The following is a 12,844-nucleotide window of genomic DNA, read 5'->3' as shown; positions in this document are numbered from 1 at the left end:
AATTATCTGTTTTTTCCAATTACAAATAAAATAAAAATAGATACTTGGATGCTATGAAAGAAAAAAATAAATGATGAAAATGTAAAAACAAAGATACATTTTAGATGCCTTTATTTAAAAAAAAAAAAAAAAGTTACGTGGCCCAGAAATCTAAAATGCAAAGGACAGACAACTGAGATGTAAATTTTTGATCTGAAAATAGCTTCCTAACTGACATTATCTAGTCCCATTCTTTTATTTTATTTGTGTTGGGGGTAGGTATGGGCTTATGTGGGTACAAGTGTGTGTGAGTACATAGATGTTTGCCAGGGGTTACCCAACCCCTGGCTTTCTAAAAAAATTTTAGTTTAAAATTTAAAAATTTTAAATCATGTGTGTGTGTGTGTGTGTGTGTGTGTGTGTGTGTGTGTGTGTGTGTGTGCCTGCACATGAGTTCAATATCCATACAGGCCAAAGAGTATGTTGGATCCACTGAGGGTGCAGGCAGCTGTGAGCCCCCCAAGATGGCTTCTGGGAACTGGATCATCTACAAGAGCAGTCATTGCTTTTCATTACTGAACCATTTCTGCAGCCCCACCTTGTTTGTTTGTTTGTTTGTTTGTTTGTTTGTCTGAGACAAGGTTTCTCACTGATACCTGGGGCTCATCATATAGGCCAGATGGGCTGGACAGGCACCCCCAGAGATCCTCTCATCTCAGCCTCTCCAGTCTTGGGGTTACAAGCTAGGACCACTGCACCCAGCTTTTCTGTGAGGGTGAAAACCTTGAGCTTGAGTCTTCATGCTTGTGAACCATGCACTTTTCAGACTGAGCATACCCCATGCGTATATGCTCCCCAGGAAAGAACAGAGAACCTGTAACCCTAGCCACTGCACACGAGAGCCCCAGCACCACTGGGAATTGTCTACGTCACCACAGGCAGGGTCTGACAGCATGAGCTACCTCATCAGCATCCATGGCAGTCAGCTGCATGATCTTAGAGCCGTCTCCAATGTTCTCTTCTACGGTAAGGTCCAGAGTGTCTGTTGGAAACACCGGTGGGTTGTCGTTGATATCTTGAAGCGTTATTTCCACCTACAAAGAAAAAGAAAACAGAACGACACATGAGGGCTCAACACAACATGCAGACCAGGAGTCCATACAACTGTCCTTCCCAAAGGGAATCAAAACCACCCCAAACGAAATGTTCCTTGCAGGACAGGTATAAAATATTTATATAAACACATTAGGCCGAGCAAACAGACTCTGGCTTGTTGATATCAAATGACTTTAAATGGTCACAGTGGAATTCAGACTGGAAAATTTCCCCTGAGAGTTGTCACTGCAACCCATAGTCAAGGTCTCCCAAGACTAAGAACCATCCATCTTCCAACCATGATGACAGATAACACTGGTGAGGTGGCACAGCCAGTTTTTGCCTAAAGTGTTTGCACAGCAGAAACTAATATCTGTGGGAAGTAAAGCCGTTATTCACACATTGTTTTAAGAAACACTTGAAATTTCTCCATGTAACATCCACCCTCTTAATTTTGGAACACAAAACTACACACTTGTCCATCTTGACTCCCATTTAGAGTAATGAAAATGCACCAACCTCCCTTTCAGACACCATGGTCCACAGATTACAATCATTAACCACTTTCTTTGGAAGGTGTTAGCCAGAGTTAGCTTTCCTACCAAACCTATGACATCTAAACAGCAGCTTCAGCCTGTGTGTCTCTCCTCTGAGTTGAGAACACACAGCTGCAAGTGTACTGAAAGCTTCCTCAGAGAGGATCACAAATCAAGTTGAGGAAAACCCAGCCATCCAGTGAAAGTGTATTCCGTGAGAAGCCATTGTTCACAGTTTTACTGTGGAGACCCTATAAGATCCAGGGGTTAAGATGAGGAGTAAAAAGAGAGGGGGCCACCCAGAGTGCATAGATTCTCCTCAAAGGGAAGGGAACAATGGTGGATTCAATGTCACTGACCAGAAATGTTGGGAAAATACAAATTAGATAAATAAGTGGATGAACAATTGATAAAAGAAGAAAAATACGGAATTGGATACTGAATAATTGCTTCAAGTCTCTCTCCATCTTAGTGGAAGAGATTTGCTCGCCAGCAAATGGCTGGAGCTCATTCAGGCAAAGGTAGGAGAGGCCAGTAGAAGCCTGCAGTTTCTCTCCCCGCCTGTGAGAGATCTCTGTATCCTCCCTCTGAGCAGAGTTCCCAGACAGCTTTAACTGCACCCGGAAGAGGCAACCCAGTGCGGGAGCAGACTTCCAAATGCCCTGGGTTTACAAACAAGTTAGAGTCTGCTTCTCGCCTGACTGAACCTGAACACTTCCTTTTTCTTGGCTTCATTCCCTCAAAATCAGGTGTCTGTGTCAGAGATCTTTGAGAGACAGGCACACCTTCATGAAGATGCTCACATGGCTGAGATCTTCAGGCACTGGGCCTTACTCTGCATCCTGTCTGAGACAGGATCTTTCATTCACCACTGCATACTCCAGGTGCTAGCTCACCCAGAAGATACCCTGTCTACCTCCCATCTAGCTGCATGGAATCTGAGATTACAGACCTTTACATGACTTCTAGGGATTTGAACTTGGATCCTCATACTAGGACATCAGGTGCTCTGCCCACTGAGACATCTTCTCAACCCCCAGAGCAGCTACCTAGTGCACAGGTAGCTGCTAGCAGCAGATCTCACCTCTATATTGACTTTTGGTTTGTCCTTTAAGTGAGCATACAGAAAGTACTTTTTCATCATGTAGTCTCACTCAGGAATCTAATGAACTATTTTAACATTCTAGATAAACCACTAATAATTACTTTGTATCTAAAAAAAAAAAAATGACCAGACTTATACAGAAAGAGGTCTTTAAAATTATAGTCTTAATTATGCTCTCATAGGTCTTTGCTAAACTTTCAGTGGTTTATTTCTGTGTTTTATATCATATTTAAAAACAAGTCATTCTACATCTCCATCCAGACAAGGGATAGAAACAGTTGACATGAGGACCAAGCCAGTGAGCCAAGCACGGTCCTTTCTGTGCTGAGAAAAATAACCACCCCAAAGTGAGAAGGCAGCTCAAAGAATTCCTCAGGCTTGGGAAAGGAATTCTTCTCTTCTTTTAAGAGAAGAAAGCACATCAACAGTAGGTTTCCAATGCTTCAATTTGCATATACATCTATAAGCACATTTTACCCTTTCCCTTAAAGCAGCAGAGCCCTGCCGCATTTTCTTCTGTGATGTTTGTGGCTAACACAGGCCAAGCATTCATAGACTCCACAGGCTGGATGATAAATGTTGGTGTGAGTGTGTATATCACAGGCAAAGCAGTCCAGATTCCAGAAGAGGATAATTTGTGCATGTGTGAAAATGTATTTATCACTTGGGTACATTTTTCATACATCATTCACTATCTGTTGGTTACACACAGGTTCTGTATGGCTTCTGGTTATACAGTAACATGCTGCTCTGTATGGCTTGTGGCTGATACGAGCTGTAGCTCTGGGTTGTTACTAAGCCTGGGACCTTCACGACGTCACATCTGGATCCTCTGAAGGCTGCACATGCCCACACACACAAACACTGCACACACACACACACACACACACACACACACACACACACGCACATACACAGTATAAAACAATGTGTGTGGTGTGTGTGCTAGCTAGTTTATCATAACTATTAAAATATAAAAGGTGTGAGGGTGAAAGAAAAACTTGAATTCTGTTTCAAAGTCTTTGCCTCCCACTGACCTTTGCAAAGCGAGTCTCAATGTGTGGGAAAAAAAATGTTTTGTGCAGCTTGTAAGGCTGTAGGATGCATAGCACACTGAAAGTTCAGAGATCCATTTGTTTGCAAGATGTATTAACATTTAAGAAATCTGAAGGAGCATCCTGTCCACTTCCTTTATTTTACAGACAGTGTGAGCCAAGGCATTGAAACGTCAAGTGTTTTATCTAAGAAAAACAATGCTAGGCTGCAGGGCCAGCATCCATTGAATTTTCTTGAGCCAAATGCAGAGTCTGGAATGCTGAGCAGGCTCAATGATGTGCCCAAGGCCACCAGCCTCTGCCCTTGGTGTTAAAGCAGAAACCTGCCACACGAAGAATGTCCTAATTCAAAAGTACATGAAAATTATGTTTGAAGAAGTTAACATTTGAAGAGATATATGAAATGCTAGGGGTTTTTTTTGTTTGTTTGTTTGTTTGTTTTTTGTTTTAGTGAAACGCAGGAAGTTTATTTTATGACCTTGTAAAGACAGGTGTAAGCTTAGAGTCGCAGGTGCACATTATAAAACCTGAACATGTAACCTGCTTCCCCCAAATTCTTTCTCTTTTAATAATGGGGAGAGTAGAATCTTACATATTACTTAGTTAATATCTTTCCCTCTGTTAACTCAAGTTTGCCTTTTTCTCAACCAAAAAGAAAAAAAAATGAGTGGGTTTACGTTTACATTTCACACTGTTTACTTGAACCTTATCAGATGTGCAATCTTGAAGACAAGCCTGGATGTTAGGAATCTTCTACTCTCAACTTCTAGTAGTGGTAGTTTAGCAGCCTTTGGGCAGAGGGAAAAAGCTAAACTGCTGGTCATTAGAAATGCTTTTTTTTTTTTAAGAAAGAAAGATAAACAAAGATAGAGAAGAAAAGAAAGAAGAGAAATGGAGGAAGGAAGAACAAGAGATGAGACAAGAAGGGAAGGGAAAGGGAGAGGAGAGGGGAGGAGGGGAGGGGAGGAGAGAAAGGATTTTATTCACAGTTTTCCGATTTTTAGAATATTTTATCTGTGGCTTGTTGGAAAATGTTGAGATAGGTTTGTCTTTGTGTTACATCAAGTTCATTTACTCATTCAGTAGGAAGTTTAGAGTGTATATTACACATGAAATCTGCAGTGTAGACACAGGTATAATTGATTGCTTATAAAAATCATAAACATATGTCTTCTTCCTAAATGATGGGCTTCTTCTAATCACTTCAGAAATTACTAACAGGAAAATAGTTAGAGAGATAGCAAGTACAAAAACTGTAAAATAGCAAGCCACACCATGTCAGGGCAAAAAGCACTTGGCTGAGTGGCAAGCATAGAATATAACATTCTGGCCATTTTATCTTTGTGGAACTGACACTTTAGTTAAATTCTACATGCATTATAGGACATCTGGATTGTATAAATTATGAAAATCATTTACATCAAAACTAAAAGTTCAAGTCCACATGCATTCTCTCTCTGGATATTGAGGGATTCCATCAAGATTATGAACAAGTACAATTTGAAGGTTTTTTTTAAGTGTGTGTGTGTGTGTGTGTGTGTGTGTGTGTGTGTGTGTGTGTGTACGCCATCTCCCCTGCCCTAAAGGTGCAGCTTTTAATGAATCTTTGTTTCTAACATCTCTTTCAGTGACAGAAGGCTATAGATCAGAGGTCTCTACATAGATTCATACTTGCTGAAGTTGGCAAAGACTGAGCAATGCACCTTGGGATCAGGCTTTCCTGGTAGTCGGCTGCTTCTAGACTTGGGGATACGTGTAAGATTTTATCGATGTGTTTGAGGTAAGAATCTCAAGTCTAAACACCTCACTGACTTTTGTTTCATAGGTACCTTCTGCCCACAGCTGAAGGTAATTTTATGAAGTATTTTCAGTTTGTCTGTGTCTTGACTGCTTCCCAGGGGCAAGTGTGGAATTTTCCATTTGTGGCAATACATCCATGCTCAAAACACTGTGCGTATGTTGAAGAATTATAGATTGTCACAGACAATTTCAGAGACACTCAGCCTGTCTCTGAGACTCTCCAGTTCCCAAAACCATTAGCAACAACACTCAAAACAGTGACTTCTATGTTCTGAGATTTGGAGAAGACAAACCTGTCTTGATCATATTTATAAACCATCCACGCCTAACAGAATCTTTTTTTTTTAAGGATATGTCATTAAAGCAAACCTGATTTTTGTTTGTTTGTTTGTTTGCAACAGTGGCCAGTTACTGGAGCATGAGGACCACACTGATGAAAGCATTCCTCCCTACAGCAACAGTTAGACCCACGCCATCCTCTTGCATTCCTAGCTCTTTTGCATCTTCTTGGTGGCATTAACTATACTGTGATAATATCAATATATCATGCTCATAATGATGACTCAAACTTAGCAGAGCATCAGGACAAGCATCACTATGGCTAGTGCAGAAGGGCTTTCATTTGAGAAGCGAAGTAAAATGAGATGGAATCCTCAGTGGGACCCAGTACCATGGCAGAGGCTGCCAGGCTGAGCAACACAGGGCCACCCCAGTATGCATGGCTGACAAGTGGCCATCGTGTTATTGCTGCAGTGACATTTTGCTAAATGGTACCTAGGTCATAGGCATGTATACTGGGTACTCACCCCCTGAAAATCACCAAGGAAAATATTGTAGTCTTACTCTGAAAATAATTTTTATTTCATCGGAGTGAAGTAGATGCTGCAAAACTGCCACCTCCTCTTCTACACAGAGATCTTAATCCCCTCTTCTGTATGGAGGTCCCACCACACTCCTACATAGAGATCCCACCCCTCTTCCTTATGGAGGTCCAGCTGAAACCCACCCCCAGGACCTATTCAGTCCCCGTGTCTGATCCGTCGCTTCCTTTAGCCCTGAAGAGGAAGGCACCACCTTTCCTGCTTGACCTGAGGTGTCATGTGGATTTTACATTTCCCAAAATGCCTGCACTCAGCTGTTCAGAAAGCCCAGGCTTGCCGGGACATGGAAGCTGACCGTCTACCCAGGAAAGCAGAGAGCAGAGCTTATTACAGAGACAGTGGGGTGACTCACTAGATTCATCGCTCTGGGTAGATGATCAAATTTAGATTTAAATGTGCTAGCATCTACTCTGGCTAGAGCCAGATACTACGTGACTTATTTCACTCAATAGGATTGGCTCACTGATTATGCGATGCAAGCTCCTGGGAGCAAATATTTATTTATTAAATTTACATGAAAGTCTACATTTGCTGTAAGAACCCTCCACCCAAGTGCTAGCTGATTATTGGCCAGAACTCTGGCATTCTGCTTTAGTTTTGTTTTGGTGTTATGATTGTAGATGAACTATATCTTCATCAGTAGAACACATGGCCGACTCCAGTTAAAAATCTCAAATAGAGTCTGGTCATGAGTATAATGAAAGCCCAACCCCTGTTTACACTGTACTGTGTGGCTTTTGGGCACTATGCACTTTCATTTCTTAAAAGGAAAAATGACGCTGCAGGCGAGGATGGTGCCAGGATCCGCCCAGCTGCTTTCATTTTGTCCCACACTCTTTTCCCTATTTGGGGTGACCACTGGGGAGCTCTGTTGCCATGAGTCTGGGTGAAGCTTTCCCTGTGTTCTGAGCGGTTCCTCGTGCTGCAGAGCCAACATCCATTACAGTTCGCGAGTGACTCACATTTTAGTTATGAGGAGGTCTTAACAAGGAACAGCTTACATTTAAATGCCCAAATGTCAGGACCGCGGCGTTTGGACTATGGAGACTCACGGGCCGTGCTCAGCCTATGAGCAATACGCTCAGGCATTTTGTTTATTTATCACATAGATCCGACCCAATTCCACAGTCTGTGGTGACAAGAGTGTATGTCTCTTCTGCATGACTGACTGGGACCGAGAACCTGGAATCCTGGTGGGAGAAATCAGACTTTGGAGGACAGACTTCATATCCCGCTCCGTGAGAGCCTGGTGAGGGCTGTGTGTGAGCTATTAGGAAAGCCAGGGGAACTGAAAAGTATGTCCTGCCTTGGTGGACCCCACACTCTTGAGAACCCAAATCTGCTGCAGATACTGAAACTACCGAAGTCTCAGGGGCGACCTAAGAGTAAACCTGTATATTTAGGCTTATTAATGACTCACTTCATTTGCTTTTACCCTCAAGTGTATGTCTACATGTATGTCTGTGAGCCTTGTGCATGTCTGGTGCCCAAGCGGGCCAGGAAAGGGTGTTGGATCCCCTGGAACAGGATTTACAAAAGCTATAAGCTGTCACGTGGTTGCTGGGAACCGAATCCAGTCCTCTGTGCAAGCAGCCGGTCAGCGCTCATACCTGCTGAGCCAGCGCTCCATCTCTCAGATATTTCTTTGCCCACTTTAGACCTAAAAGAAAGCCCAGTGTCCACAACAATAATTCCCACATCTGAAAGGCCTAGGCAAGTGGCTGCCCAGAAAGCTGATCTTAGCTTAGTCTTGAGAGCAAGATCTATCTTAAACCAGCCATCTAAAGGAAAATCCTGAGGGACTGAGGAGATGGCCCCACTGCTGAAGGTCTTTTCATAAGCATGAAGCCCTGACTTCAACCTCCAGGACCTATGTGAAAAACCTGGGCAAGGTGGTAGGTACTTTTAACTTCAGCTATGGCAAGACAGAGACAGCTGGCTCCCTGGCACTTCCTGACTAGCCAATCTCCACTTTATGAAACGTCCCAGGCAGAGACCCTGTCTCAAGTAAAATTTTTTATTATAAAAAAAATGAGTTCTGAGGCATAACACCCAAGATTGCCATCTGGCACGCATGGGCAGGTGCACGCGTGCGCGCATGCACACACATACACACACACACCTCTATACACACAAAAACACATCTGCACACACACACAACTGCACATATACTTTCACATAGCACACACATATTACATATACCTGCACACGCACACCTGCACATACTTGCACATTGCACACACACGTATGCATATACAAATGAAAATGGCATAATACTTCTACTAGAAAATAAATATTAGCTGTGATTGCATGTATGCATTTTATGGGAAACACTTTAGTAAAAGAAGTATAATTCAAAAGGGATAAAACTTAATAAAAATATTAATTTAGGGTTTAGTTACTTCAGGGAATACTAAGCTACTAAGCATGTCAGTCTTTGAAACTTTGTCCAGGTTAAATGCAATTACATGTATACACAGGCACCTGTGCATAACTCCATACAAAGATGGATTGCTCTGGTTTCATTATTGCTGACTATTAGGCGAGAAGGAAGCATGTGCATTTTCGAGCCTTTAGTTTCACTTCTAAAAGCAAATTGAAAAATCACATAAAGAGCTTCAAGGCACAGCTTGTTACTCATATACACAACACGGATGTGACCATGCCCAATTAAATTTCTCAAACCAAAGCCATTATGCTAATCTCTCGCCACTAAAACTCTCCCAGCAGTCAGCAGCATATGTTCTTGGAATTTTGATGCATTTCTCATAGGCAAGGAATACTTGTGTGTAACAGGCAGGTTTGGAGGGGAGCCAGCACTGATGAGGGTGGCCAGGGGTGCAGGCACAAAGCAGTTAAGCCCGTTCTGGAGGCAGCGTGCTTTCCGGAGCTCGCTAAGTGTGTGGTGGTGACATAACAAGAAGCTGGAGCCATGGCGCATTCAATATTGTTCAAGTCAGAACCAAATAAGGAATTCTTCTAAAGCTGCCATACATAACCATGTCAACTTTGCCTGAAATCAAAACTGCCTAATTCTACATTTGCCCAGATTCTTACAGATGCCCTCAAGCGTCCGCAGAGTAAAAGATGGAATTAAAAGATGTGTGGTTTTCAAGTGGAGGTTCAGGAAATTTTTTTTTTTGTGTGTTTCTTTAAAACAAACACCCTGCAAAGGCATCCCGGAATGTTCTTTCTGGTAGATGTTGATCTGAGTAAGAGAGACACATATTAGAGGGGAACTTTATAAAAAGCAACAAGTGAAAATGTGGCGATTAGTGAACACAATTTTTCCTTGTTTAGCGGGCGCTAGATGCCATGAGACAGAGACAGTGTCTGCTCAGACTTCAAAGGGGCTGGAAGGCAGCTCGCCCTGTGAAGGACTTGCTCCGAGAGCATGAGAACTGAAGGTCCGGCCCCAGAGCCTTTGCAAAAGAAAGCCTGGCATCCTGGTGCTTGCCTGTGATGCTACAGTTTGTGAAGCAGAAGCAGAAGATCCCCTGTGGTTTGCTGGCCAGCGAGGCTAGCCTATGTGGTGAGTCCAGCCAGAGAGAGACTGTCAAAAAAAAAAAAAAAAAAAAAAAAAAGGAAAAGGCGGATGATACCCAAGGAACAACACTCTAGACTGGCCTCTCGCCTCTACACACACACACACACGCACGCACGCACGCACACACACACACACACACACAACTGAAAATCAGAAATCTCAGACTTATATTAAAGGCAGAAGTTTTGGTGATAGGCTGATTGGTTGGTTGGTTGGTGAGTTGGACCCAGTTCTTTATCCCTCTCCATAGATAACTGTGTGTCCCTCCCTCTAACATCAGTAGTTCACCCAATGCCTCGTGACTAGCTCATCTATCACACTCGCTTTGAATGGTAGGGTAGTCACAAATGGAGAAACTTGAAATGTCCTAGAACCACACGGCTTTGTTAGCTTACCAGGAAATGGACGGTGCATTTTCAGTGGAGATTGTCAGAGATGAGAAATCTGTATCCCCAATCAGAGCTTCTTGCCTGAATCTCAGCCTATAGCATCCCTACCTACAACTGCTCAGCTGACTGCAGCTGCTCCTGTCAGCCTGTGAGGTACAGGGGCTCCTCACTAAGAAACAACACTAAGGCAAAAGAGAGTAGGTGGTCAGGGAACAGAAGGAAGGCAGTTCCTGAGTTACCTCCAGAAATTTTGATGTGCTAAGGAATGGTTGAGAAGACACAATAAAGAGAAAAAAGCCAGTGGCTTCCGGCCTGAGGTATGCCAGGTACTGCAGACATGCTTTACTGCTCTAAGCTTATTCATAAACTGCGCTGTGGCATGTAACTTGCCACCTCATTCCCCACAATCCTATCTGTCCTGGGGATTCCATGTGGCAGCAGTGGATGGAAAGGCAGCCAGTGCAAACTCTAGGGTAACAGAGTGAACATCATTGGCATTTACCATAATAGCAACTAACACATCAATTTCTACAGGAAGGATGGGGACTCAAAAGTGTTAAAACACACACTGGAAATGACAGCCTCGTCAACAAATGATGGCAGGAAAACTGGACATCCAAGACTAGAGAAATGAAACTAGATTTCCCCATCTCCCACGCTAGACAAAAACTAACTCCAAATGAATAAAAACCCTGATGTAAGATCTAAAACTTCGAGTGTAAATCAGGTAAAGGATCCCATTCATCAAAGCCTCAAAGAAAAAGGATAGACTATAGTGCAATAAACCTAACCAAGGGAGTGAATAACAAAATCTATAACACATTGAACCAATGAATTGAAGCCTGAAAGGTCACTCATACTCATGGATTAGAAAAATCAAAATCCTGAGAGTTTCCATCTCACCAAACACAATCTGCAGATTCCATGCAACAGTCCTGATCAAATTTCCAGTGACATTCTTTACAGAAATAGAAAAAAAATCCTTAAAGTCATATGGAAACAGAGAAGACCTCAAGTAAGGAAATCAGTCATAGGCAAAGGGACACTGCTGGTGGTGTCAGCACAGCTGATCACAAGTTACATTGCAGAGCCACCATAGTAAACACAGCATGGTCCAAGCACAAAAATACACCCACTAATAATGGAATCAAATAGAGAACCAGGATACAAGGCCACCCAGCTACACTCACCCGAGTTTTTAGACATCCAGCAAAAATACACAATGGAAGAAGATAGCATCTTCAATAAATGCTTGGAATCCTGAATGAATTCACAGAATAAAACTACATCCTTATCTCTTATTGTGCTTAAAAATCAACTCCAAATGGATCCGAGTAAGACTTGAGAAGCTGAAATTGCTGGAGGAGAAAGTGGGAGACGTGGTTGAAAGTACAGGCACAGACTAGGATGCTCTGAATTAGGTTCCAACAACTCAGGAGAGACAAGCAACAATCCACAAGTGGGTCACACAAAAGGAAGCAGTCTTTGTAGAGCAAATGAAACTGCCGACCAAGCTTAGGAAAAAAACCTACAAGGTAGGGAAACAAACAACACAATTTTGAAAACTGGGCCATGGGACTGACCAGATAGTTCTCAAAGGAAGAAATTTGAGTGTCTAATAGACATTTTAAAATACCATCAAGGCCATTACCCAGGGAAATGCAAGTTCAAACTTCCCGAGAGTCCATCTAACCCCAGTCAGAGTGGATAGCGTCAAGTAAACAAATGGCAGTAAATGCTGTGCAGAATGTGCGGAAAGGAGATGATGGTAGGAATTTGGCTGATGCAGCCACTATGGAAGTCAGTGTAGAGGTTCCCCGCAAAGCTAGAAATAGATCCTCCATATGAGTCAGCTCTTCCACTCTTGGGCATGTACCCAAAGGGGTACCTGTCCCTCTTGTACATTTCTGTTCACTGTGGCTCTACTAACAATAGTCCAGAAATGCAAATAGCCTAGATGCCCATCAGTGGATGAGTGGATCACAAAAATGTGCTGCACCGTGGAATTTTATTCAGCTGCAAGGAGGTGTGCCTTCCACAAACGCACACTTCCCTAGACTAGATGCTCTTATAACGTCGCAGAGAGAAAAACGAGAGTCCATCAGATTGCCCTGGGTGTTAGACAGCTCCACGTGGCTTGAATCCAGAAGGCAGCTCAGATGCTTATCACAAGTATGTAAAATTGGTTCATCTTACTCTACACCACCCTCCCTTCATGGTACACTCTCTCACATAGCCCGCTGGGCTGTGCAACACTGCAGACCCAGATAGCTCTTGGATTCCAGGACTGTAAGAGGAAGAATAAACTTGTATGTTACTCAGTGCTGGACAGTATTTTTTTTTATTTTGTTTTTGACTGATTAACTGAAAATACCATTATTGTAATGATCTCCCAAATAAAAATACCGAACAACAGGTTAAGGTCACTACTCAGTCATGTGTCCTGCACCAAACTCT

At 42.8% G+C, this 12,844-nt stretch overlaps 1 protein-coding gene across 1 annotated transcript in view; it reads right to left on the bottom strand.

Annotated features, from left to right (window-relative positions):
- The window catches only part of FAT4 (FAT atypical cadherin 4), a 133,062-nt gene that overhangs the window by 73,214 nt on the left and 47,004 nt on the right, over positions 1 to 12,844 (bottom strand). The window contains exon 2 of the mRNA XM_084768703.1: positions 942 to 1,073. Within this exon, the coding sequence (XP_084624829.1) occupies positions 942 to 1,073 (132 nt within the window). The remainder of the gene's footprint in view (positions 1 to 941; positions 1,074 to 12,844) is intronic.

This window comes from Acomys minous (assembly GCF_964271855.1).
Source record: "Acomys minous genome assembly, chromosome: 19".
NCBI classification, from domain to species: Eukaryota; Metazoa; Chordata; class Mammalia; order Rodentia; family Muridae; genus Acomys; species Acomys minous.
The sequence above is the reverse complement of the archived record's forward strand: the minus strand, read 5'-3'. Positions and strand labels throughout refer to the sequence as shown.